At 38.7% G+C, this 27,215-nt stretch overlaps 1 protein-coding gene, 1 long non-coding RNA gene, 5 other non-coding genes and 3 pseudogenes across 8 annotated transcripts; 5 read left to right on the top strand and 5 right to left on the bottom strand.

Annotated features, from left to right (window-relative positions):
- Nucleotides 1-285: 285 nt before the first annotated feature.
- LOC114921102 (small nucleolar RNA U3) lies at nt 286-492 on the top strand. The gene has a single exon (XR_003809398.2). It is a non-coding gene; the product is annotated as a small nucleolar RNA U3 (small nucleolar RNA).
- A 688-nt stretch (nt 493-1,180) lies between these two features.
- On the bottom strand, nt 1,181-1,387 carry LOC114921091 (small nucleolar RNA U3). The gene has a single exon (XR_003809392.2). It is a non-coding gene; the product is annotated as a small nucleolar RNA U3 (small nucleolar RNA).
- Nucleotides 1,388-1,745: 358 nt separating this feature from the next.
- LOC114921089 (small nucleolar RNA U3) lies at nt 1,746-1,950 on the top strand (annotated as a pseudogene).
- Nucleotides 1,951-2,635: 685 nt separating this feature from the next.
- LOC114921099 (small nucleolar RNA U3) lies at nt 2,636-2,842 on the bottom strand. The gene has a single exon (XR_003809397.2). It is a non-coding gene; the product is annotated as a small nucleolar RNA U3 (small nucleolar RNA).
- Nucleotides 2,843-2,945: 103 nt separating this feature from the next.
- LOC136177037 (small nucleolar RNA U3) lies at nt 2,946-3,137 on the top strand (annotated as a pseudogene).
- A 688-nt stretch (nt 3,138-3,825) lies between these two features.
- On the bottom strand, nt 3,826-4,032 carry LOC136177055 (small nucleolar RNA U3). Its single transcript, XR_010664702.1, has one exon. It is a non-coding gene; the product is annotated as a small nucleolar RNA U3 (small nucleolar RNA).
- Nucleotides 4,033-4,393: 361 nt separating this feature from the next.
- LOC114921100 (small nucleolar RNA U3) lies at nt 4,394-4,598 on the top strand (annotated as a pseudogene).
- Nucleotides 4,599-5,283: 685 nt separating this feature from the next.
- LOC114921097 (small nucleolar RNA U3) lies at nt 5,284-5,490 on the bottom strand. The gene has a single exon (XR_003809395.1). It is a non-coding gene; the product is annotated as a small nucleolar RNA U3 (small nucleolar RNA).
- A 2,290-nt stretch (nt 5,491-7,780) lies between these two features.
- Nucleotides 7,781-17,457, top strand: LOC109995834 (tumor necrosis factor alpha-induced protein 2). Of its 2 annotated transcripts, none has more exons than XM_020649701.3 (12): nt 7,781-7,936; nt 9,844-10,074; nt 11,067-11,718; nt 12,559-12,670; nt 13,062-13,184; nt 13,941-14,035; nt 14,134-14,226; nt 14,329-14,455; nt 14,611-14,733; nt 15,120-15,275; nt 15,379-15,500; nt 16,844-17,457. In XM_020649701.3, exons 1-12 carry the CDS (start codon nt 7,897-7,899, stop codon nt 16,989-16,991), a joined length of 2,022 nt encoding a protein of 673 aa, XP_020505357.1. In that variant the 5' UTR covers nt 7,781-7,896; the 3' UTR covers nt 16,992-17,457. The 2 variants fall into 2 exon arrangements, with proteins under 2 accessions (XP_020505357.1, XP_020505358.1); XM_020649702.3 differs by lacking the exon at nt 7,781-7,936 and adding an exon at nt 8,847-9,022.
- A 7,755-nt stretch (nt 17,458-25,212) lies between these two features.
- Nucleotides 25,213-25,814, bottom strand: LOC136183264 (uncharacterized). Its single transcript, XR_010669098.1, has 3 exons — nt 25,709-25,814; nt 25,458-25,558; nt 25,213-25,303 (listed from the first exon to the last, which is right to left on the bottom strand). It is a non-coding gene; the product is annotated as an uncharacterized lncRNA (long non-coding RNA).
- Nucleotides 25,815-27,215: the final 1,401 nt, after the last annotated feature.

Genomic DNA, 27,215 nt, shown 5'->3' with positions numbered 1-27,215 from the left:
TCACTAACACACTACTCCTACAATCAGTGACAAATTTGACTTTAAAGTTATTCTAAAATATACTGCAATGAATATTGTTTTGGTGACGCATGCTCAACATTGCATGGGTTGTCAAAGTTACAAAAACATGTTATAAAAACAGAATTTCTTGCATTGTATTGAGGTAAATGCATGCACTTTATTCCTCACTGATTGTAGGATTGTCTTAGTGAGTCTCAGGAGTCGACCATCAGTAAAAGTTCTCGTCTCCAGACTTAAGACTCTGAGAAACATCCAGAACAAACCAAAACTATACTTTCGGGGATCATTTCTTCAGTTGTTGACTTGAGAAATGTGTTTCTGAATAGTTTGGCCTCGCTGTCCATGACGAAGAGTTCAGATGTTTCCTTCAGAGCAGGAAACTGGTGGAAAGACTTTCTTTCTTTTGCACTGTTGAAGATTGTTCAGAGATCTTGAAAGACTCTCTGATGGAGGAAGCATAATCTGAGTGAGCTGTTTATCTATGTTTAAAATAATCTTTTCTCTGCCCTGATTTTCTGTGGTATGAAATATAAAGTAACCACAAGGCATAAATTCAAAACCACAAAATATTCTGTGTTTCTCTGACCAGAACTGTAACAGTCAAGCTGTAACACCACAAACACTAGTGACGTTCCTTTAGCTAGTTGAAAACCTAAGATTTAAGCAGATAAAATTATTATTTAGCTCCTAATATCTGTCAGGGAATAGAAGGTTCACATTAAAAACGTAACACTGTTTGTCTGTGTTTACCTTTTCCTTACATTCTTTGTTTTGGAAAATGAATCCTAATAAACGACTAGAATTAAGAAATGTAAATTCTTCCTGATGATGCCTCACAAATATGGGTTTCGTGTTCTCAATAATCTTCTATTAAAGGCTTAACTATAATTAAGAGCGTCTTTTAAATCAGACTTTTGTTTCTCTACTTTAATTTTTGAGTTCTCCCACACAGCAGCTTCTTCACCTTCTGTTGCTGTTTGTTAATATTCAAGAGACTAGACACCTTCCATCTTTTTATTAAGTCAAGGGGTGAACAGCTGGAGAAGCTGAAGTAATCTGCAAGTAGTAAGTATGAAGATACAGTGTGAATTTATAATTAATATTTTTGGTTAAGCCATGATAGACTTTAATTGTCATCAATACTTTAACAGACAAACAGTCCACTCAGATCATGTTTCTTCCATCAGAGAGTCTTTCAAAGTCTCTGAACAATCTTCAACAGCAGAGAAGAAACAAAATCTTCCCGCCAGTTTCCTGCTCTGAAGGAAACATCTGAACTCTTCATCATGGACAGCGAGACCAAACTCTTCCGAAACACATTTCTCAAGTCAACAACTAAAGAAATGATCTCTGAAAGTATAGTCTTGGTTTGTTCTGGATGTTTCTCAGAGTCTTATGTCTGGAGACGAGAACTTTCACTGATGGTCGACCCCTGAGACTCACTAACACATTACTCCTACAATCAGTGACAAATTTGACTTTAAAGTTATTCTAAAATATAATGCAATGAATATTGTTTTGGTGACGCATGTTCAACATTGCATGGGTTGTCAAAGTTACAAAAACATGTTATAAAAACAGAATTTCTTGCATTGTATTGAGGTAAATGCATGCACTTTATTCCTCACTGATTGTCGGAGTGTGTTAGTGAGTGTCAGGAGTCGACCATCAGTGAAAGTTCTCGTCTCCAGACATAAGACTCTGAGAAACATCCAGAACAAACCAAGACTATACTTTCAGGGATCATTTCTTTAGTTGTGGACTTGAGAAATGTGTTTCTAAAGCGTTTGGTCTCGCTGTCCACGATGAGGAGTTCAGATGTTTCTTTCAGAGCAAGAAACTGGTGGGAAGACTTTGTTTCTTCTCCATTGTTGAAGATTGTTCAGAGTTTCTCAATGACTCTGATGGAGGAAACATGATCTGAGTGGACCTTAAACTATGTTTAAAAAAGTCACTTTCTCTCAACTGATCTACAAAGAAACATTAAATATTAATACACACAGTATTAAATGTAAATACAACATTTTGTACTCCTTTGACCACAGCTCCATGAATAAACATCAACACCATGAAAACTCTGATGACATTTCTGTAACCAGTTGAGAATGTAAGATTTAAGCAGATACAATGATTATTTAGCTCCTAATATCTGTCAGAGAGTATAAGGTTCACTTTAAAAAACATAACACTGTTTGTCTGTGTTTACCTTTTCCTTACATTCTTCGTTTTGGAAAATGAATCCTAATAAACAACTAGAATTAAGAAATGTAAATCCTTCCTGACGATGTCTCACAAATATGGGTTTCGTGTTCTCAATAATCTTCGATTAAAGGCTTAACTATAATTATGGACGTCTTTTAAATCCAGTTTTTGTTTCTTTACTTTAATTTTTGAGTTCTCCCGCACAGCAGCTTCTTGACCTTCTGTTGCTGTTTGTTAATAATCAAGAGAAGAGACACCTTCCGTCTTCGTATTAAGTCAAGGTGTGAACAGCTGGAGAAGTTGAATACAACTGTGTTTCATAACTATCAACACACTGTGTGAATTTACAATTAATACTTTTGATTAAGCCTTAACAGACTTTATAGTCATTAATTCTTTAACAGATAAACAGTCCACTCAGATCAGATTTCTTTGATCAGAGAGTCTTTCAGAATCTTTGATTAATCTTCAACAGTGGAAAAGAAAGAAAGTCTTTCCACCAGTTTCCTGCTCTGAAGAAAACATCTGAAATCTTCATCGTGTACAGTGAGAAGAACCTCTTTAAAAACACATTTCTCAAGTCAACAACTAACAAAATGATCTCTGAAAGTATAGTCTTGGTTTGTTCTGGATGTTTCTCAGAGTCTTATGTCTGGAGACGAGAACTTTCACTGATGGTCGACTCCTGAGACTCAGTAACACACTACTGCTACAATCAGTCACTAATTTGACTTTAAAGTTATTCTAAAATATACTGCAATGAATATTGTTTGGTCTCGCTGTCCATGATGAAGAGTTCAGATGTTTCCTTCAAAGCAGGAAACTGGTGGAAAGACTTTCTTTCATTTCCACTGTTGAAGATTGTTCAGAGATCCTGAAAGACTCTCTGATGGAGGAAGCATGATCTGAGTGGACTGTTTATCTATCTTTAAAATAATCTTTACTCTGTCCTGATTTTCTGTGGTATGAAATATAAAGTAACCACAAGGCATAAATTCAAAATCAGAAAATATTCTGTGTTTCTCTGACCAGAACTGTAACAGTGAAGCTGTAACACCACAAACACTAGTGATGTTCCTTTAGCTAGTTGAAAACCTAAGATTTAAGCAGATACAATGATTATTTAGCTCCTAATATCTGTCAGGGAATAGAAGGTTCACATTAAAAACGTAACACTGTTTGTCTGTGTTTACCTTTTCCTTACATTCTTTGTTTTGGAAAATGAATCCTAATAAACGACTAGAATCAAGAAATGTAAATTCTTCCTGATGATGCCTCACAAATATGGGTTTCGTGTTCTCAATAATCTTCTATTAAAGGCTTAACTATAATTAAGAGCGTCTTTTAAATCAGATTTTTGTTTCTCTACTTTAATTTTTGAGTTCTCCCACACAGCAGCTTCTTCACCTTCTGTTGCTGTTTGTTAATATTCAAGAGACGAGACACCTTCCATCTTTTTATTAAGTCAAGGTGTGAACAGCTGGAGAAGCTGAAATAACATGCAAGTAGTAAGTATGAAGATACTGTGTAAATTCGCAACTAATATTTTTGGGTAAGCCATGATAGACTTTAATTGTTATAAGTACTTTAACAGACAAACACCCCACTCAGATCATGTTTCCTCCATCAGAGAGTCTTTCAGAATCTCTGAACAATCTTCAACAGCAGCGAAAAAAGAAAATCTTCCCGCCAGTTTCCTGCTCTGAAGGAAACATCTGAACTCTTCATTGTGGACAGCGAGACCAAACTCTTACGAAACACATTTCTCAAGTCCACAACTAAAGAAATGATCCCTGAAAGTATAGTCTTGGTGTGTTCTGGATGTTTCTCAGAGTCTTATGTCTGGAGACGAGAACTTTCACTGATGGTCGACCCCTGAGACTCAGTAACACACTACTCCTACAATCAGTGACAAATTTGACTTTAAAGTTATTCTAAAATATATTGCAATGAATATTGTTTTGGTGACGCATGTTCAACATTGCATGGGCTGTCAAAGTTCCAAAAACATGTTATAAAAACAGAATTTCTTGCATTGTATTGAGGTAAATGCATGCACTTTATTCCTCACTGATTGTAGTAGGAGTGTGTTAGTGAGTGTCAGGAGTCGACCATCAGTGAAAGTTCTCGTCTCCTGACATAAGACTCTGAGAAACATCCAGAACAAACCAAGACTATACTTTCAGGGATCATTTCTTTAGATGTTGACTTGAGAAATGTGTTTCTAAAGAGTTTGGTCTCGCTGTCCACGATGAAGAGTTCAGATGTTTTCTTCAGAGCAGGAAACTGGTGGGAAGACTTTGTTTCTTCTCCACTGTTGAAGATTGCTCAGAGTTTCTCAATGACTCTGATGGAGGAAACATGATCTGAGTGGACCTTAAACTATGTTTAAAAAAGTCACTTTCTCTCAACTGACCTACAAAGAAACATTAAATATTAATACACACAGTATTAAATGTAAATATAACATTTCGTACTCCTTTGACCACAGCTCCATGAATAAACATTAACACCATGAAAACTCTGATGACATTTCTGTAACCAGTTGAGAATCTAAGATTTAAGCAGATACAATGATTATTTAGCTCCTAATATCTGTCAGAGAGTAAAAGGTTCACTTTAAAAAACATAACACTGTTTGTCTGTGTTTACCTTTTTCTTACATTCTTCGTTTTGGAAAATGAATCCTAATAAACAACTAGAATTAAGAAATGTAAATCCTTCCTGATGATGCCTCACAAATATGGGTTTCGTGTTCTCAATAATCTTCGATTAAAGGCTTAACTATAATTATGGACGTCTTTTAAATCCAGTTTTTGTTTCTCTACTTTAATTTTTGAGTTCTCCCACACAGCAGCTTCTTGACCTTCTGTTGCTGTTTGTTAATATTCAAGAGAAGAGACACCTTCCATCTTTTTATTAAGTCAAGGTGTGAACAGCTGGAGAAGTTGAATACAACTGTGTTTCATAACTATCAACACACTGTGTGAATTTACAATTCATACTTTTGATTAAGCCTTAACAGACTTTATAGTCATTAATTCTTTAACAGATAAACAGTCCACTCAGATCAGATTTCCTTGATCAGAGAGTCTTTCAGAATCTTTGATTAATCTTCAACAGTGGAAAAGAAAGAAAGTCTCCCCACCAGTTTCCTGCTCTGAAGGAAACATCTGAAATCTTCATCGTGTACAGTGAGAGGAACCTCTTTAAAAACACATTTCTCAAGTCAACAACTAACAAAATGATCCCTGAAAGTATAGTCTTGGTTTGTTCTGGATGTTTCTCAGAGTCTTATGTCTGGAGCAAGGGGCAACCTCTGGTCTCGAAAAATGAAGCCTATGCGGAAGTACAAAAAACTGCAGTTCCTCGAGGTTCCGCTTGAGGCTGGCTGCAGAAGCGCCGGAAGTGCCATAAGCCCACAGCCAAAAAAGCCCGTTTTTACCACAGGAATCAACATGTTTAAAGCCTGGTTCAAAAAACGAGATATATCTAAGAAGTTGACGGCCCCTTCTCCTCACACTGTGGGGGGGGGGGGGGGGGGGGGGGTGAATTTTTTTATAACTCATCGGATTTTATTCTTTTAAGGAAACCAGCTATGCCCATATTTGGTTGTGTCAGATTTGATTGACAGCTCTGCGCGGTCAGCAGGTCAGGAGGCTAACAGCTTGATCCGTCTGATTTCTCCTCTTTCTTACTTCGTTTGGAGAGTTTGTTTAACACATATCTGACAACATACACGGCTTGCTGTGCGGTTAACAGACCATCCAACAAGTTGATGCTTCAGTTTTTTTCGGTAAGTGATATAGTAGTGTTATATTTACTGCTTACTCAGTGTCGGTATTTATATTTACGGACCTAGCTTGTTTAGCATTAGCTTGTAAACCAGTCGGCTAACTGTGTAGCTCATTATTTACGGTCAATGTTTTAGAAATGTTTGTTGTTAAGATGTTGTTGTTGAAAATAATGAGTTTGTGTGATGTTAGAAGCTAAAGGTTCAGCTCGGTGGTTAACCACAGACTGTAAATATGGTTATCTGACGTTATGATGAATGTTATACTCCACGTAAATGTGGACATTAAAAAACAAACTTTGTAGTAATTATCCGTCAGTAACATAAACTGAACTGAACCTAATGTGAACCTAATGATAAAAGGTTCAAACCCAAAGTTTGAAACTTTATTTTTTACAGATATAAAATCCTTGAGGAATTAAGATGTTGGATATTCCCAAAAGGATCAAAAGGGATACTTGTCAGGTTCACTCGTCTTTTCTCTTTTTAGAACATGTGTGTGGCCTCTTTACTATCATAAACACCCTCTGCTCTTCTCCATGATTACACAAAGTCTGGACCTGCTTGGCTCAAATTACACAGTCAAAGGAAATGATCCCTGAAAGTGTATGTCACGTGTATGTTTCTTTTAGATGCATATTTTAAATTTTCAAATACATAAAGAAGAGAACTTTGACTGCTGTTTGAGAAAGAAACAGTTCCTCTATTTACAACATAATCTATAACAAACAATAAAAACGTTGCCACAGTAAGACAGAAAACACCTGGATCTGAGAGCAGCAGATGATTTCCATCTTGTTTCTTAGAAATGCTCCTTTTTCTAAAAGCCATCTGTACATGTTTCCGCTCATTCTACCTGTGGTTTTTGTGCTATTTTACTGTACAAATTTCCTTTTGGTGCTGATGCAAGTTCGGCAGCAACCGTTAAGATACTTTCACTTTTCATTAGGCTCGTTGTTTGCAAAGATTTTAGTATGCCGACACAGTGGCTGCATGTTAAAATGACCGAGGTGGTTCTTGAGTCATCGTGGAAAGAAAATTTTAAGAGGTTACAAAACATTTGAAAACTACTGCATCATCTTGGACACAAACTCCATTTCTTGTAAATATGTACTTTAAGATATTAAAGTATATCAATGTCACATTCATCAGATGAAATAATAGATTGGTGGTTTGGTTTACTTCTCACTTATTGCAATTGAGTGAGTGAGTGAAGTTATGATCACAGTACATACTCTGTTGACCAAAGCAGAAAAAACAAATTGAAACCTGTCCTCACTTTAGACTTCTCGGTTTTGTTTAGGGAAGTGAAGTTTGCTGGGATTTATTTTTACTATTTGAAGGCAACCTGTGATGTGAATTATATTCAGCGTTGTTGGATGCTGTGAAAGGTCAAGCTTTATTGTAAATAATATTGTTAATAAAAGTCCCTCTGTGATTTTGTAACATCATTGGAAGTTTTCTGGGCTGTTGTACTTGGAGGAAAAGCAATAAAAATGTTTTCTTCTTTGAGAGAAGTGGAAATTGGTTTGATTTTAAAAGTTTTCAGTTCTTTTTTATTATAGTCATAAAGATTTCCCTCTTGAATACAACCTCACTTACTGTATGTGACATTTTAAAACTGTATATACTGTCTGTCCTTCTGAAACCATCTGTGCTTGTTGGTCTTGCATCAGAAGCGTAAATTCTCAGAGGAAATGCGCAAAGGTGCAAAGCATAGGTGCGTAAATGAAAGCAGCAAAGGTTTTCTCACATCATTGCAAAACCAACATCCTGACATCAAATAGTACTTGTATCCTCACCCTCAGTTCAGTGTTTCACTAACCTGCTGCACACGCGGCTGAACGCCACACACCTGACTCGTGCTGCCTTCAGAAGAGATGTGTTCGAGCTGTTTGCCCTGCAGATCCTGCAGAGAAGGTAAGAACACACTGCTGGTTATTAACATCATTAACAGGGTTCATGGACGTTGTTGTCATGGTTTACAGTTTTCATTTTGCTGAAAAACAATGACCGAATATATCAGTTAATTAAAATCAAAAACATTTTGAAAGGTGTAATTAGATTTCTTTTGGGGGTTTTATGCCGATAGAGTCAGAAATCAGAGAGAGAGAGAAAGAGAGAGAGTGGGGATGACATGAGAGAGGGGAGCACCAGGGAGCCTGTTCTTGAGGACTTAGGCCTCTATACAGTGTTTGTGAATGAGATATTTTAGCATAATATACATTTTCAAAAAGTTTTTATTTAAAAAAAAAAAAAGTAAAATACAATCTGTGAAAAATTAATTGAGAGGTAAATCAATAAAATATATTGTTAAATAATAAATAGTCATCTTATTTTGATTTAACAATTGAAAGAAGCATTAAATTAACTCAAATTCAAATTGATTCATAACCAATTATATACATGAAAAGGGACAAATTAAACTATTAAAATTAAACGACAGGAATATGGGAAGCAGAAGCAGTTTTCATTTTATGGTTAACGCTTACTCAATTTGATAATGTGCTGCTTTTATTGCTGTTCAGTTCAGTTATATTATATTGAATATCTGTGAGGACTGGGCATTGGCTACAGGACATTGAGTCTAGTCTTTTTTAATGACCAAATAATCAAACAAGACATTCATTGATGAAAACAGTCTGTGAGGAAAGAAGTATTCAAAACATTGATTTTTGACATGTTGGTGAGGCTAGAGAAAAAAGTAACTGGATCACTAGATCCCCAATTGTTCGGCAAAATGTTATAACTGACAAAATGATAGTCAAGATTTAACTTTTTAAGCACACGAGGGACCAACATTGCCTCAGCGCTTTTGTGTCTAAATAAAGACCCTGTGTGAGCGTGTGCGTTTGTGTATGTGTGGACTTTCCCTCAATCTGGGAGGATATTCACATAAAGGAGGCGCAAAGGAGGAGCCTGCTGTCTCTTCAAAAAAAAGAGCCTCCAGCTCACAGCAGCTGTGTTTTCTAACGGTTTTACCAGAGCTGGGACTGTGAGATCAGGGTGAGTAAAAGCTGCTGGGGGATATAACTTTAAAAATAAGTCCCAACGGATTTGGGAGTTTAGACTGCGTATGTTTACTAAAAGTGTCAGAGTCTATTATTTCACATGGAATAGAAGTCAAATGTGATGCCTATGACATTTTATACGGTGTCATCTGAGGGTTATGGTTTACTGTTATTCATTAATGAAGCGAAAATGTAACTATAACCTTTGTATTATTGTTTTTTATTTAATTTCTTTATGTTACTTGTGTGCTGCTAGTTGTGGTATTTTTATGCTTTAAGTTTGATGTTTTTGTATGTATTGAGGAAGTATGATGAGATTAGTTGTTGCTCCGTTTGTGTTGTTGTGACACATAAATCACTTTGTGATCTTTTTTTGAATGGTATAAAATGAATTGTAACTTATGAGCTAATAGTGGGATGTGAGTGGATATGTTGGCTTGCAGCTGTTTTATTTAAACACATTTTTAACGATGTGCTTTGTTAATTAATGTCCTGTGAAAGAGGCACATAGAACTGTAATAGAAAGAATACTTTGCCCAAAAGACTAAAATGTGTAAACTCAGTATACTTTTATAGTACACAGTATATTTTACAATCGAGGAAAAAAATCTTGAAACGCATTAAATTACAAAGACAAACCCAAAATCTCACTTTGAAAAAATTTATGAAAGAAAGAAATGGAATTCAGCCAATAAAATTCTATAAATATGACATTTTCAGCTCATTAATGAAGCTGGCAACATTAAACCTGAGCTGTTCCTTCTTGTCTTGTATTTCTCTACATAACAAACTTTTGTCGTCTCTATGTCTCCACAGCTTTGTCAGAGTTCATCTCCCGGACAAGAATGCGGACCCGGTCAGAATCAGCGGAATCAGTCGGTCTCGGGATGAACCATCCCCCGGATCAAAATGGAAAACCCGAAGGAGGACGACGGTTTAAACTAAAGTTATGGGGAGGTCAGAAAGCTCAGAGCCAGGCTGTTGTCGGGAACACCACTCCCCCGACTGGAGGACGCTACTCACCGAGGGACAAGGAGCCGAAAATCGGTCAGTCAAATCAGAAACTTTCAGCTTTAAAAGCTAGCTAAGACAATATCATCCTTTGCCGAACGAATGTTACCAAGGCAACGGAGCGAACGTTACCCTGGCAACGGTTGTAAGCACGCAGCACGACAGTTTTTGCATTAGAAACCGAAAAATAATTAACAGACTTCATTTTTGTACTACAGTAACTTATAAAGTCATGGTCAAAGAAAAAAATTCATGAAGCAGACATTTAAATATTTTAAATATTTTCCTGTTATGTATTTATTTTAATATCTTGTTGCTTTTATGTGTCGTATTTTATTTTATTTTATTTTTATACATTTTTAATTCTAATTGGTGTGCATTAGTCTCTCAATGATTTTATCAATGATTTTATAAACTACTTTTTGTCAATAACTTTTCTGCACTCTTGTTAAGCACTTTGAACTGCAATTTAATTTGTCTGAAAGGTGCTATATAAATAAAGTTTGATTGATTGATTGATTTATCACAAAAAAGACTTGTTTTCCGTCAAAACCAAATATGTAAGCATGCGATTTAATCATTTAGCCAAATAGTTGATTTCTGTATTTTATAAATCTTCTTTAGTGTCTTTTTTCTGTTAATTTGCTTTAGTTTGTAGGTTATGTGTATTTCTATCACTCTGAAGGTTGTTCTTGTACCTATGTTCATTTAGAGCAATGGTTTTCAACAGGTGGGTTGAGCTGATTATGACTAATATTTAAATAATAGATAATTCAATTGTTGTTCATAAAAAAAATGTACTTTGGGCCCCAGTTTATTATGAAGAGTATTTTCATATCCAGGAAAATACCAGGCTGATCAAATCACCATGCTACATCTGCTCCTTGAACAATTTTTTTTTTCCCTTGTAACAAAGTCTAAGGCAATACAATAAGGATTTGATTCAATTCCAAGGGCCTTTTCTTTCCATAAACCTATCCCTATCCTTTGCCTTGTTATAAATAACATCAACAACTTTTCTTCCACAGTTGCCCCCACATTGGAAGAAATCCTTGCGGCAAAAGATGCTCAACACTTGTGTGAGGCCAGCCGGCAGCTGATAGAGAGAGAGGAGCGTCTGTTTGGGGAGAAAATAGAGACAGATTCCCTCACACATAATGCAGAAGAAGTAGACAAGCTTGCAGTGGACTACAAGAACCTGAAATCCCTTATTTTCACGACTCTGAGACTATCTCTCAGCCCAGGAGAAATCAGTGTGGAGGCCCTGACGTCAGCTGTGAAGGCTTTAAACCAGGTAGTCGACCAGGACCAGCAGTGGAAAAAGGGGAATTGGCCAACACCTGCCTGGAGACATGACGACTTGAAGAAGCTCCACGAGTCGACGCTTCGCAGCCTGGTGGAGGATCGTATGGACAACTCTACGTTGCCCCATGCTGATAAGAGGGAGATGTCATCTTTTCAAGTGGATGTAAACAGCATGGGCAGGCAGCTGAAGGATGACCTGCTGCTGGTGGTGGAAGTGGTGAAGAGATGCTACCCGCCCGAGCAGGACATCTGTAACTTCTATGCCGGGTTGTACCACCAAACCTTCAGTTCCAGACTCAGAAAGATCGCAGACTTTGGATTGGAGGACAAAGACTGCACTTTCCTCCTGCGCTGGGTGAACGAGTACTATCCACAGTAAGTCATTAACTAAATGTGTTTTTAATCATTTGCACCTTATAATTCTGGCTCAAGTCTGTTCTCTGTTGTATACCGCAATGTTGGATAAAAGGTGGATTCCATAGCACTGATCTACTTTATCATCTCAAAACACTGTATTGGTTTATAATTCATATTTGACATTAAACAATTTTATTTTGATCGGTAAAGGCACTTTTAGAAAACATTTTTTACTGACATTGTATGCATATGATGGCTTGTTCTTCTAAAATAAGTATTTTACAAAATTACAAAAAATTGGCAAATAAACAAATGTATCATGATAAGTATCTTTTTGGCAGATTCTGACAAGTAAGCTGCACTAAATATTCATGATCTCTAGAGAATGAGTCCTCATGTTTTTGGCATCAAACATGACAATGATGGAAGCAGATTCCTGCGCTCGGTTGCATCAGCTATGCAGGTGCAAAGTCCTCTGATAGTTCAGTTGCCATGATGATCATTTTTTTGTGAACCATTTGTTCATTTCTAGGCTTTTAAGAAAAAATAATTCAAAGTAACAAAGAAAATAGGACTTTTACTCCAGTTGACAATGGCAAATGGACATTTTTTTTGCATAAGGGGTCACAAGTGAAGGAGGAACATTTTTTTTGTCTTTTTTTTTAACAGTAAGCTTTGATTGTTTTAACTGCGTTTCCCACTGGTGTTCACAAACAGAGTGTCAAGCAGCTAAACGCAGAGTCTTGTAGTTAAAAAACAAAGCGGCTGCCTGTCGTTGCTCTGATCATTTCGACACTGCAGATGTTTTAAAGTGTTGATTTAAAATGTTCATATCTTCTCTCTCCCTCTCTCTCTCAGAATCCTTCAAAAGCCAGAGCTGTCCTGTGAAATCAATGCTGAAGTGTTGGGAAAGCTGCTGCCTGAAGAGTTACTGAAACCTCTGGAGGAACAATTCCTGAGCAAACAACAGGTAACCGGAGCCGCTGATACCGGCTGGAGTTGAGCTTTGTGCAATGTTTTAGATCCATCATCCACATTCAAATCATTACTCAAGACTCACCTTTTCACACAGGCTTTAAATGTGTGATTGTGATGTGTGTTCTTCTCATGTGTGGTTTATATGTTGTTGTCTACATGACCTGTGTGTAATGTTGCAATGTTTGTTAGTTTGTTCCTACTCTTTTTTCTTGATCTTTCTATATTTACTAATGTACAGAGCTTTATAAATTAAATATATTATTCACATGTGATGAGATAAATTGTGATTTTATACAACTGGGAACATTTAGTGGCAAAAACAAGTCGTTTTTAAAGGCCCGTTGTTATTAGTGACAGCAGAGTTGTTGTTGTTGTTTATTCAGGAAGAGCTGCAGACTTACATCGTCCGTGTCCTGGACGAAGCGGAGCAAAGGTGGAGAAAAGGGGAGGAGCCGACAAGAGAGGACGGCTGCTTCGTCAGTCATGTGGCCTACGACATCATTCAGGTACAGTTACTGGTTACTAAAGAAAACACGATATTACGGCAGCTTTCAATCAACATTTAAATTAGTATAACAATTTAAAAATGACATGACGATGCATAAAAGCTTTAAAAAACACCTGTACACAAACCTGCTTATCAGCAAAACAGTAGAGAGACACAGGTAAACCTTTCTCACACATGCACCTCTGTACATTTCTGGAATATTTAAGGCAGATTGCCCCTGAAATCTTCCTGAGGTGGTTGTTCACACATGCACCTCACAGTGGTTTTCTTAGACACACTTGTTTAGTGGACGCTGCACTCTAAATCTCCACATCATTAAATGTGCTTTCATGCTTATCAACAAGCCTCCTGTGATCATTAAAGGAACCAAAAGAAAGAGATGTGATTTTACAGACATGTTCTCCTTAACCATTCAGAGCAGGAAATCTATTTTAGTTGAGACCTGTGGTTTTCTTCCCACACTGTGTTTTTTGTGAGGCTGTTTCACATTTTAGCCTACAGCCAAAATGGAAAAGAAAACAAGCTTCTTCTTTTTTTAACTGAGATAAAAAATTAACCAACAAGGAAGAAGCACTTTGAAATGTTGATAGAAAGTCATTCACCCTCAGTTCAAAGTCACAGTGTCAAAACCCTGTCATGGTCCTGCAGCAGGATTAGTCCAGTTAGACGAATTTAAAATAGCAACAAGACTTTCATTGATTTACGATATTGTTTCATAAACTGTAATTTATTTGTATTCTCGCTCTGTCTTCAGCTTGTCCACAGCATGGTGTCTACAGCTGCGACGATTGTGGGAGACATACACAAGGCCCAGATAATAACGAGCCAACTGAAGGCTTTGTTGCCGAGGTAACAGAACAATGTTCATCATAAATAATGTCATTAGTGACCACTTAAACTATGTACATCCAAATCAGCAGTTTTTAATCAGATACAAATACCTTCAGTTTCCAGACCTTCCAAAACAACGTCATGAAGCAGAACAAACCAAACAGCCAGCCGATCATCAAGGCAAACCTCGGCTGCATCCAACAGTTCATGTAGGTTTTCCTCTCTTTACGTGTTGTTGTTTCAAGAGATCGCACTTGATAGAAAACATCCCTGTAAGCTTGTGTGACCTCTTTCTTCCTGTCCGCCTGCAGGGAGCTCTTCAATAAGAAGCATCATCTGTTCCAGGACGATGTGCGGACAAAGTGTTTGCAGATTCTGACTGACATGAAACAGTCTGCCCACACTTATTTACTGAAACCCGTGCATGTCGTGCTCAAGGTACGTTCATTTACAACAACAACAAAAAGTATTCAAAGAGTCAAAAATGAATGGATCCTACTAAAGAACTGAAGTTAAGAAGAGTATGTGTTTGAATGAATGAATCTGTGTTTTTATGTCTGGCCTCATATCGCTCATGTTTTCTCCTCATACAGCCAAAGTACTACCTGCTGGGAACCAGTGACTGGCTGAAAAAGCCTGAAGTGTTTGAGACACTGCTGGACAGCATGGAAAAGGAGATTCAGGATCTTCAGGGCTCCATTCAATCCTGTCACCAGGTAGACTTCAGAACACATCAAACCCAGCCTCACATTCAGAGGAATGCTGCTGTGTCAACACTTTGCATGTCCTGCTTTAGTTGCATTTCTTGAAGGAATTTCCAACCATGAAGCTACTGGTTTCCATATATAAACATACAGGTTACAAATTAATTAGCAGGACACAAAAATGTTTGAGAATTTTATCAACTCAAGCGAGCGCCTTTAGTCCTAAAACTGATTGACCAGCTGAAATAGAAATATTGGAAGCCAACTGCCGCCTGGATCTAAAAAATGTGAAACCACTTGTATTGTTCTATGATCTCTTTTAACTGAATATTTCTATTTCATTTTGTTTTTTCTTACATTAAGTTTCTGATGTGATGATTGGATTTGATTGATTTCAGGAGCTGATTGGTCAGCTGCACCAAGAAGTGACAGCAGAATATGTGAAGAGGCTCCTGAAAGTAAAAGTCAAACTGAAGGACAGGGAGCAGCAGCATAAGGCCTACCAGAAGATCAAAGACAACGCGGAGAGTTTGCAAGACTTGTTTGGAAGAATGGTGAGACAGAGATTTGGATTTTTTGTTGAAACATTTATTTTTTGACCACAAAAAGGTAAATGAGAAAGTGATCCAGGTAATATACAATTACTCTTTCTCTCAGGGGTCAAAGGAGGATTGGCTGAATGAAATACTGGCCAAGATTGCAGAAGTGCTGAAACTGCAGGAACTCCCGGCAATACAGATGGAAGTCGTGTCACTCGGGACTTCTTTCCCAGACCTCAGGTGAACTTTGCACTGACAGTATTTACATTTTTTAACAAATGAATAGACCATATTTTACAGGGACATGTCGTGGTGTTAGGTCTACACAAGTCTAACAGACCTAATAAGGACAGAAAAGCACCATGCGACTGGTTTACATTACATTTGGCTCTGTATAAACAAACCCAATCTCCAGAGAGAGCCGAGGGACAACAGGAAATAGAAATATGCTCAGATGTTTCCTGGCAGCAGGATGATATGATGAGCTAAAAGCAGACATGCTGCCACTCAGTTTACCCAGAGAGCTGTGGTGACACTGAAACTAACACAACTTCAAATTCCAGTAAAAAAAAAAAGGACATAAGCAAGTTGTGCTCCATCCAAAGGTGAAAAAACAGTCCTTTTAAACGTGACTAATTAACAAGTTACATTCATATAGAACAAAAACAGATATTTAGAAGTGACTATTTGTGCTTTTAAAGGGTTCCTTCAGAGCCTTTAAGGTCACATATTATACAAAATACACGTCACCGTGGGTTCCTACACTCATATGTGCCCCTAGTCTTTCTAATAACCCCCCAATGATGAGAAAAGTCCATCCTCTCCGTCTTCAGCCTGCTCCACTTTTCAGAAAATGTGTGCTCAAACAGGCCGTTTGGAGATTTTCCCTTCATGACATCACAAAGGGCAGTAGCCCCTCCCCCAGGTGGGTAACACTCCTGCAGCTAGGTGTTTGTTCGGCCCTCTGAGTCTGCCTTCTCACCGTAAACAACAGTGCATGGAGCTAAAAAGCCCGAGTACACCAAAGCCCTTCCAGAGAGGAGGCGTGGTCAGACACAGCTCATTTACATATTTAAAGCTACAGACACAGAAACAGCCTGTTCTGAGCAGGGCTGAAATAGAGGGGTTTATAGACATGATCAAATGCAGGATCAGACTGGATTTAGAACAAGAAACTTCACACACATGTTTTGAGGAGCTTTGAGAATTATTTAAACTGGTTGAAGAGGAGGAGAATATGTGACCTTTAAAATGTTTTGTTTATTAAATTTTAGGTCAGAAAATGTCTTTAAAAGTCTTACTGTTATACAGACAGGCATTTATATTGTGTGACCAGCATGTGCAAAGCTGTCCTTGTACTTTTGGCCGTGTTATGTATGCAGTCTGATTAGATTTTTAAGTGTTCGTCGTTCTGTTGTTGTTCTTCAATAGGATTTATTTGTGGTGGATTTGACACCAAACTGATTCTCTGATTCTTATTGCAACAATTGTCTACAATCATATTAAAGCATTGTTAAGATGAATCACCTTGCAGGGTTAAGAATGAAAATCACTAAATCTTTCCTGTCTTCTTTCCCTCACAGTGAGAAACATGTTTCAGCTCTCCTCAAGCTCAAGACCAACGTTTCCAAAGACAACAGGAAAACGGTCAAAGACACTCTGTCTGATTATCTGAAAGAAATCGACAATGTCGCTAGTCGACCATTTTTCTCCAAAGTCCAGGTGAAATAAGAGCCATGCACTCCAGTGTTACGTCCAGTTCTCCTGATTTCAGCCTTTTTAAAGATGGCGGCTGAGAGTGAGCCTGCACAGTATCATGTGTTTTAGATATTTGTATTTGCTCAGTTTTGTCGAGCAGGACACCGATGTTTGGAGTCCGAGTAGATCAGATTAATTCTCCATTACTGTATGAATGTATATGCTGCAGCTCATGTTGTTGCTGCTCAGTACTGTGCGTCTTACTGCTTAAAAAAAAAAAAAGACATGTAGTGGAGAGTCTTTGCTGTGTTTTGTCTCAGAGATCAGTGTTGTCAGAGTTAGTCTATACTTTTATATGAAGACAGTGTTATAATTATTTTTTATACATTAATGTGCAATAATGAGAAATATCTAGCTGTAAAGTTTATTTTTTTATGTCAAGTCATTGGATGTACAGAATATTGTAAATCAAGATTATAAATAAATGTGATGAAAGCTCTTTGATTTGAAGTGTAGTGGAGCCGTACATTTTTTACCTCACTTTGACATTCAGCAGCAGAATCTGATTTGACTCTCATGTGAGGGAACATCAAGTCTTCAAGTTGTAGGAATTTACTGATGTGATGAGATGTGAATCAAGAAGGTCGGAGCTGAGCGTCACAGATCAACTCAGGAAGTAGTTGATTATCGGTTTGTTTTTTTACTTGTGATCGAATACACTGACTAAAAAACAGGCGATCACCACAGTTTTCTATGTTGGCATGAATTAAATATTTACGCTAACACACATTTCCTCAACTGAAATTACTGTTTGTACACCTTAAAGTAGGAAAAAACCAGTGTCGAGCTTTGGACAGGGACAAAACAGAAAGAAATCTGTAATATCTGTAATAATAGCAATCCATCTAATAGTCGTGAAAACACTTCATTTAAAACCTCTGATATCAAACTTTCACCTAAAAAGCGTTGCCCACTCTGTTTCCTGTTTCAGCCGTGTTATGATTTATAGGTCATGACATGTGTGACACTTATCTTGCTGGCTGTGAAACAAATCTCCCCTCGAGGTAAAAATAAAGTGACCTGACCTGAATCTGAACGCATCCAAGGGCTAAGACACGGCCTAGAGCCATGTTTCCATGGCAACAATCAGTGACACCATTAAGTCTTATCAGACTGCACTGCAGGAGCGTGGTGTTGTTGGTAGTAATCACCGGCTCTCCATCATGGTACGTCTTCACAAAATTAATCCAACCCTTGTTTATTTCCTTGTCTTTGGGGAATTTGAACAAACAGACGCAGCTGTTCTTCAAATTCTGGAGTCCAGGGAAGATACACATGTAGTACGAAGGCATAGCTAGCTAGCAAAACTGCTACGACTGTGACGTTGGAACGTCTAATAACCTCAAAATCAAGCTGGAGGACCAAAGTTGCTATCGCTCTCATTCCTTTTATATCGGTGTAGCGATAGGGGGAATGGGATTAAGCATAAGGAACCCCAGTTTGTCATAGAGCCCTGGATTTGGCCCCGCCCATAAAACCCTGAAAGTGAAACTTGTGAAAAAGTTTTGTAATGGTCTAAATCTGTTATTCAGTCAAACAAAGTTCTCAGTCATCTCACATGTTTACAGCTACTATTAAGAGACAAATCTCTAATTTTACTTTACAGGGACTTTCAGTCAAATATTGTAACTGTTGGAAACCTGCATAGTTTTATGTTTTACAAACTGTCCAGTTAGTCCAATAGGTCAGTTTGGTGCTGCAGACACATTTTGACATCTGTCAGATGACTGAGGGGGCACCGGAAGCCCAGGGTTAGTGAGTACGCCCCATGTACAGAGGATTAAGTCCTGGAGAGTGGGCGGCCAGGGCTTGAATCCAACTGGTGGCTCCTTTCCCGCATGTCATTCCCTCCTCTTTCTCTCCCTGATTTCTGACTCTATCCACTGTCCTATCTCTAAAACAAAGGCATTTTTCCTTAAAGTCTGAAGATATATTTAGGTCATTGTATTTCACTCAGTAGATATCTTACATATTTGTCCTTTAAAATATAAAAACATGGATTTTTCCACATGCAGATATGGCAATTAATCTTCCTGGACAGCTCACCAAGGGAGCACTAAAACACCATCACAAGTATTCAAAACACATCCAAACAATTGAGCCTCTTGTGCGGGAATGAAAGCCACATGAAGTGAGCCGAGCTGTTTCCAGATTATAATTATTTATGGAGCTATATCAACTTACAAAGATGTGACTTCCAAGGGGATTCCTGCAAACTAATGTCAGAAGAGTTGGCTTTCCCTGGAAGTCTGTTTGTGTTTCTGTGTTAGGAAGGATATGTTCAGGAAGAGAGGGGCCTTATCTACAAGTTCCCATTTGGAGAGCAGATAGAAAGGAAGGAAGACAAACTTATTAAAGTTGTTTGTAGTGAACTGTACTGGGAATAATCAGGCTGACAAAAACTGGAATCTCCTTAATGCGTTCCAGCTGTGAGCGGCCGATTCAATAGCTGCTTTGATGAAGTTACAAAAGGCACCACAACCCCTGCCAAGCTGTCCCCGAGAGAAACAGGGTCAAATATGCAGTCTGAAGGGACTTGGGTTGGAAACCGGAGGGTCTCCTGTTCAAGTCCTGGTGCAGATCAAAAATATGGAGGTTGGTCTGGTAGCTAACCAAAAATAAATCAATGAAAGTATTTGTATGCTTTGGAGAATAGATGAACATGAGTTGTGAGCAACTCAGATTCTTAGGTTTGAAGAGATGTACTGTGATTGAAAGAAAAGAAGACAACATGAGTGGAGGAAAATTCTTATTCTTGTTGAGACCCATTATAAGGTCACAAACCTTTATTTTAGGATCTGAAATATATCTCAGCCTTTTTTTCCCCATTTTGGTAAGACGATGTCGCCATCCAGTGGCAATGCAATGAAAACAAAAACAGCTTTTTTTTATTGAATCAGAAAGTAGTTTTTTTCTTACATTTTATTACAGAAGAAGTAGTGCATCTTATATCCCTGAAACCTAATCCATTATCTTTTAAACAAGATAAATCAGCAGTACAAAATGACAGAAACGGCTGAAAATACAACCTTATAAGAGGGAATTAAAACCAGTAAACAAACGTTCAAAATACTAATCAAGGTAGCCTTTTTGTTCCCACTGAACATTTTACATTTCATTATTTCAGGTTTATATATGTATTTTGGGGTGGCTGTGGTTCAGTGGTAGAGTCGGTTGCCTCTCAACCAGAAGGTCGGGGGTCCGATCTCCAGCTAGTGCAGCCACATGTCAGATGTGTCCTTTGGCAAGACACTTAACCCCAAGTTGCTCCAGCTGCTTCGGGGGCAGCGTATGAATGTGCATGAATTTGCAAATACTGATGGTCACATGACATAGCAGCCTCTACCATCAGTGAGTGAATGTGTAGGTGTGACCTCCGGAGTGAAAACGCTTTGAGTAGTCAGAAGTACCAGAACAAGCTCAAGTCCGTTTAAAAGGAAACACAAAAACATTTCACATAAAATTCACAACACATCTGCTGACGTATCAAAATGGTTCAAACAGAATCTGTAGTTCAGAAGTGTATGATAAATAACTTCAACTGTACGACCACACGTTGTGTTAACTGTAAAGTTTGACAACATTTGGAACGCATGAAAAATTATATAAATTCGTAAGTTAAATAAATAAAGAGATAAATAATATTCAAATATGAACATAGAAATTTAGAGACCGTGCCTCTTTGTCCGCTCAGTGTAAGATAGACTTTAGTGCATAAACAAATAAGTATGTAAACTAAATGTACACAAAATCCCCGTTTCCACCAAGCAGTCCAGTTCAGTTCGGTACGGCACGCATCTATTGCTGTTTCCACTGACAAAAGTTGGGAATAGTACCAATATAAACGATCCGTGCCATCCTACTTTTTTGCTCCCCCCTCTGTTGGGGTGCCAGGCGTACCAATCAGACCCTAAAGGGTGAAGCTAGACACACTGCAGTCTGCTGATTGGTCAAAAGATTCATCACTTCCTGTGCAACAGCAGTAATAAAGGACAAACACAAAATGTGCTATATTTAAATAACCTGTGGATTTCCAGAGAGTAATTTCAAGGCTGGTTTTTTTTTTGTTGGCGCTAAAAAGCTGTCGCCATCCGGCTTACACATCCAGGCCGCTTAAGACAAAGACAAGCTTTTAAGGGGTTTGAAACAAGAGTAAGCAACAACGTTTCCCTTCAAAGTAACGCCTTTTGATAACCACATCTTAACAAAATAATCCCTTAAACAGCGTAGTTCAGCAAAAAAAATTAGCATAAGCAGAAATTCAGCTTAGTATTTCTGTCAACGTTGCTCAATCATTGTGTCATTTTCTTCAACCATAATCCGGATAAATAAAAAATAAAAAAACATGTAAACAACTCAAACGACCAAAATAATTTTCCTATTTAGCTTTTGTGGAGATTGTACTTTTTCTAAAGCTAAAGTGTGAAAAATAGAATAAGGTTACGTACCAATACTACGTACTACGTACCAATACTACGTACTACGTTCCAATGTATCTCTTAGCTTAGTGTCATAAGACTTGTGTTACTTTGCAAATCGAGGACAAAATATTTTTGCAACAAAGCTTTCTACAAAAAAAAGAATAACTCTTAAAAAGAAGACTTAAAAAGAAGTCCTGAGATGACAACAATATGTACGGAAATCAGATATGATTAGTGTAACTTACTCAGAAAGACCTACTTTTGTGTCAAAGCTTATCAAAGGTTAAGTAACTTCTCTGCTTGTTTATATATACAGTACACACATGTGTAACTTCAAACGAGGTTTTAAAAAGGTTGATATAAATCAGAGGTGATATCTTTAACGGAGTGGACTTTCAGCTCGGCCCTCTTTGCTTGTTGCAGTTGATTGTCGTCAGCCTTCAGCAGCACTTCAGAGCAGAGAAGCAGAACACAGATCTGGGTTGTCGCCCTGGAATGGCGTCCAGCACCTCCTCAACCTGCCATCCAGGAAGCCCCTTCCATCGTAGCAGTTTGGGCAGAAGATCAGGGCCCTCGCTGCAGAGAAGAACAAAACCCCCAGGTGTGTTTAATCCTGACAGCTGCTTTTACAAATACTGAAACAGATGTAACACTGGCTAACCTGCTATCACCAACTCGATTCTAGAGTCTATCGGGGCCCAAGGCAAAATGTATTGGGGAGGTACTCCAACCAGCGTTTAGTGGGGCAATGAAAGTGAATGGGATGAACAATGTACATATCAAAGGGGTGTAAACTCATCAGGGATGGAAAAAGCTGACATGGATCCAAACCCTCTAGGGGGGTCCGGGGGCATGGTCCCCCGGGAAGAGTTTTTTTTTTAAATATCAGCTTTAAAATGTGAATTTACAGACGATTTTAGCATTCAGACCGACTAAAGAAGCGGTGCAAGTAATAAGAAAAACACAATTGCTTGTCTATATCTATGTTCTGTTCTAACTTTTTGATAAAGCTTCAGTGAAACATGAGAAACCCGTGCTCCCAACCTTCAGTCCCTTTTTATAAATGGGATGAATTTGCAGAACAGGGTTCCACTAAGGGGTGATGTGAAGGGCAGTCACGATGCAAGTAGCTCTCAGGGCAGAGTCGTGCCGTGTTGAGCAATCAGACTGCTCTGACCACAATCAGTATGAAATGACTCGACGTTTGCAGTAGACCCCCCCCCCCCCCCCCCCCCACCCCCCATCCCCCTCCAAATATTTTTATTGCAGATCTAAATGAATCACACAAATGACCTATTTGGGATCCAAAATGGTGAATTTCAGGTTTGCACCCCTGATATCAGTGAAAACGACGGCATAAAACAGCATGAAAGATTTACCTCCATGTTGTAAATATCTCGGATGCGACAACCTTCACTGCCTCGATGTCGGAGCATTCCAACAGTTCTGCAACTTTAAGCAGCATGAGGTTCCACTCCTGGACACCAGGGGCCTGATAACATACAACAAATACAGAGTTTGAACTCATGATGGAACCAGTGGTTGTATCCAGCATCTACTTTTTCCACTGATTAGTCTGAAACATTGGTCACACCAGCTCTGCGATGGTGTTGTGAAGTAGCTCAGCATCTTCAGTGACAGTTTGTCCAACTTCAGGACTCCAGGACCTCCGCAGCTTTCTCTGACTTCTTTGGCGAAGATGTTTGAGGTAAATTTGAGTGATGACCTCATAGGCGTCATCCATCACTTTCTGCAAGAAACAAAGGCAGAAAGAAACACTGTTTGATTTTCTTCAGGAAGACGAGAGACAGTAACCAAATAAACAGCAGTAGACAGCAAATCCGGGTAAACAGCTGAATCTATTTTTATGTTTGAGGTCGCGGGGGGCTGGAGTCCATCCCAGCTGTCATTGGGCGAGAAGCGGGGTACACCCTTGTCAGTCCATCATAGGGCTCACGAGCATGTCTTTGGACTGTGGCAGGAAGCTAGAGTACCCGGAGAGAACCCACACTTGCAACGGGTGAACATGCAAACTCCACACAAAGAGGCTCTTGTCCGACAGGGATTCGAACCATGAACCTCCTCGGTGTGAGGCACCGCCATGCAGCCCTTAAAGGGATACTTCAGCCGTTGAAACATGAATCTGTATTGATATTGGGTCATATATGTAGTAGAAATGTGATATAAATTTTGAAGTTGGTGCCTTCTTGGCCAAATCCCAGAATGCACAGCACCGCGGGCCACTCCCACTAAGGTCCTCTATTTCAGGATCAGAAATACTTTATTAATCCCAGAGGGAAATTAGATCGTTAAAGTTTCTCCAAAATATACAATATAGCAGTAGAAATATAGTAATTAAAACATTTACTGACATATTTACTTCAACACGAGGCCGTTTCCTCAACTGATTCAGAGATTTCTTCCAGAATTGATCTTGGAAATTCCTGGCAGAAAACAGACTCTATGTCTGGGTCCATAGGCAAACAGTGAGAGCACCGACACTACCAGTCTGCCCCAGCTCGATCCGGCCAGGGCTCCTCGTCCTCACCGCCGCCGACAGGCAGGCCTTATGTCTCGCTGGCCAGCGGGCTGCAGCAGCCAAAGCACAAGCCCGGCCTGTCGGCAGCAGCCATCTCGCTGCTATATTTATATTTTTTCGCACTTATCAGCTTTCTCCATAGAGCCTGTTAGCATAGCTTCCAAGCAATATGGCGGACGTTAAGTTTCAATTCTGAGACTGAGTTCCCACCCACTGATCTGTGATTGGTCCGTAGCTTCAGTGTTAGAAAATATGAGGAACTAGCGTTGTAGTTTCACCCTGCTAACAGCAACAGCTTCCAGTGACGCAAAAATCGTCATTTTGCGTCACTGGAAGCTCCTTTTCAGACTCAGAAATACAAAGATTTCCAATCTCAGGGGAAAATGAAGGCGGGATGCACGACCATTCAAAGATACTACCAGGTTTCTAATGATACAAAGCTTAATGCAAATGGATGAAGCATCCCTTTAAAGGCTGCATACAATACACATTTTCCTCCATTCATTAGAATCGATTAGATTATTTTGTTCTCTTTTTAGTGCTAGAAACTGTCCGATTTTTTGTAAATAGCAAGTTAGTCGTATTACTCTAAATCGGCATGAAATTGTACTTTAATTTAGAGACGCCAATTAACCCTTACTTTAATACTAAATGTCCACTTACCTTCAGTATGTCCTCAGAGCACTGTGTCTTGGGAAAAAATTCCTTTAGTGCATGGCTCAGGGAGAAGAGCTTTTTGTCAGTTTTGAAGTAATTCTTAAGATGTCTCTGTTGGACAATTTTTTTTATTTAACAACACTTAACATTTGTTTTTACCTTATTTGTGCAACTTGTTCTTCAAAGGAAGAGAACAAACATGCAACTGGCAAACTTGACTCTTGAAAATAGTCATCCATAAACTGCTAAAAGAAAACTTTATCAGGACAGTTACCTCTGCGAGGTCAGACACAACTTGCAGCAAACGTTTGAAAGTGGAGTCCTCCATCTTTTCAAGTGTTGCCACAGTTTTTTGAGGAATTGATCCATTGATGGTTGTATCTTTCTTCTGGACATACTCCCTGAAATCATATCAAAAGACTGTTGACATTGCTATACATGATCATGAGTCATGCAGATTATTGGATGTATTAGTTGTGCGTTTCTTTTTTGCAAGACAAAAGGAACTTTAACAAGTACAATTTGAACTCAATATTTGGAAATGAGACTGAGGTGCTCGAACTTACTTGAGATGTTTGCAGGAGTTTAAAGTCTTCAAGAAATGCCACGATTTTGGCTTGTCCCTTTTTGCTTCTTTGCTAAGAGTCTCATTCTGCTCAGCAGTGTACCTAAAACCAGAGAAAATAGTTGGTATGTTAAGTTAAAGCAATGACTCATGAAGTGTTTGATTTCATAAATTTAAAATTTAAAATCTTCACGACCTAATGTAAGTGTTTTTTTCAGGGTAAGTTGTGAGATCTGTGTAATAGATGATTATCTCACCTCTCCAGGAAGCTCAGCAGCTCTTTGAAACAAACCTCCTCCACCCGATCAGACAGATGTTGACTGATTTTTTGTGCTTCTTTAGGGATAGCATCAATATACTTGAAGTGAAACAAGAAAGCAAGGAACCGTTTTATTATGAGACACAAAAGAAAACATCCAAAAGCTGAAAAAGAGGAAACAAACTTTGAATTCTTAAAGTAAAAAAATTAATCAAACATGAACAAAAATAACTCTGGTTTTCTACGTACCTGAATCGTGTCCATATAAAGTCCACCATAAGCTTCATCTGTATCGCTGCCTGCTTGGTTTCTTTCATTTTGCAGGATTTTCTCCAGGGACCCTTTGACATCTGTCTGCAAACAAACCAAAAAGATGAGGTCGACACCTGCAAGCTAGTTCAAGCAACGAGTTCAGGTCTCGTTCTCAACAATCACCTGACAGCACCTCCTTTTAATTAGCGGTCGATTTAAGCTGCAAGATTTCCGCTCTCTCTCGCGTTGCTCTTTCATCGCAAGCTCTGACCTGCACCAGCACTGCACTCTTGTTCAGCCCCGCCACCAACCCCAGTATCCACCTGTAGGCTCCTACTGGGTGTTTAAGATATCATCCCATCACTCCTTAAGTTTCTGCATTTTTGAGGCTGCAGTTTGTATAATTACTGAACTGTATTGTATAATGAAAGTTGTCTCTGTAATGCAGTCAACCCCATATATGCATCATGAGGGCAAGCTCAATAACAAGCTAATCTTTGTATAAGGAGCTCTAACAAGCTCTTACCTGCACTACTTCAACCACCTTGTCTGTTGCTTGGACAAACCAATCTAACAACAGGAGATGGTCGACTTTTGGTGGTTCCAGTCCTGGAAGGTCTGGGAGGTCGAGGTGATCCCGACTGGAAAATGACCAAAAATACAAACATCAGAACGGTATTTGTTGAATTTCATTGTCTGATACTCTACCACAGAAAATACAGATAATACAAATAAGTAAAGAAGATTATTGGTATTCTGTGCATTATTAAAGGCATTGAAAGTATGGATGAAGATACTTTTCAAGGTTCAAATTGTGTCTAGGTGGATTTAGACTCAGTTATTTGTAAAACAAATAATTCAGCTTTTTGAGAACTTTCTTTCATGGCAGAGTTAGATTAGATAATTAATAGTCGTCTTTTATTTTTGTGATAATGATAAAGCGATGGCTAGCAAGTGATTAGCATAGCATAGACTGTAAACTTTGGGGGAAGTAGGTGGCTTTTTCCATCCCATCATGATAAAAACAAAACCCCTCTAAGGGCGCGGTCTCACTGGCCATCCGTACCCAAGCACACTTCAACCCTAAAGTCCAGTTCGTTTAGCCAGTGTGACCGCTCCGTATCGTGCTCAGGCACGGTACACTTCCTTGGCTTTGGCACACTTCGGAGAGGTGTGCTGCGGCACGGTACACTTCATGCACGAGCACAAGCACGTGGGTACACAACGCTGACAGCCTTCATTATGGAGAAATCCAGAGTTTCAGGGCTGTATCTGACTAAAATGACACAATATAAGCCACAAAGTAGCTGTCATGTTCTCTGTGTTTTTCTCCGATGTACGGGCGTCCGTGCGGACATGTGCATCGTTTTGTTGAAACTTGCAAACCAAAATATAAGAGACACTTCACCCTTTTTTATACGGTTTGTGAGGTTTTGAGGTAGAATAATTAGGTTGGAGAAGTGGTGTATTTATGCTAAGCTAATTATTTGTTGGCATTAGCCTA

Source organism: Labrus bergylta, chromosome 18 (assembly GCF_963930695.1).
Source record: "Labrus bergylta chromosome 18, fLabBer1.1, whole genome shotgun sequence".
Classification (NCBI taxonomy): domain Eukaryota; kingdom Metazoa; phylum Chordata; class Actinopteri; order Labriformes; family Labridae; genus Labrus; species Labrus bergylta.
This window is presented reverse-complemented; position numbering and strand designations above follow the sequence as displayed.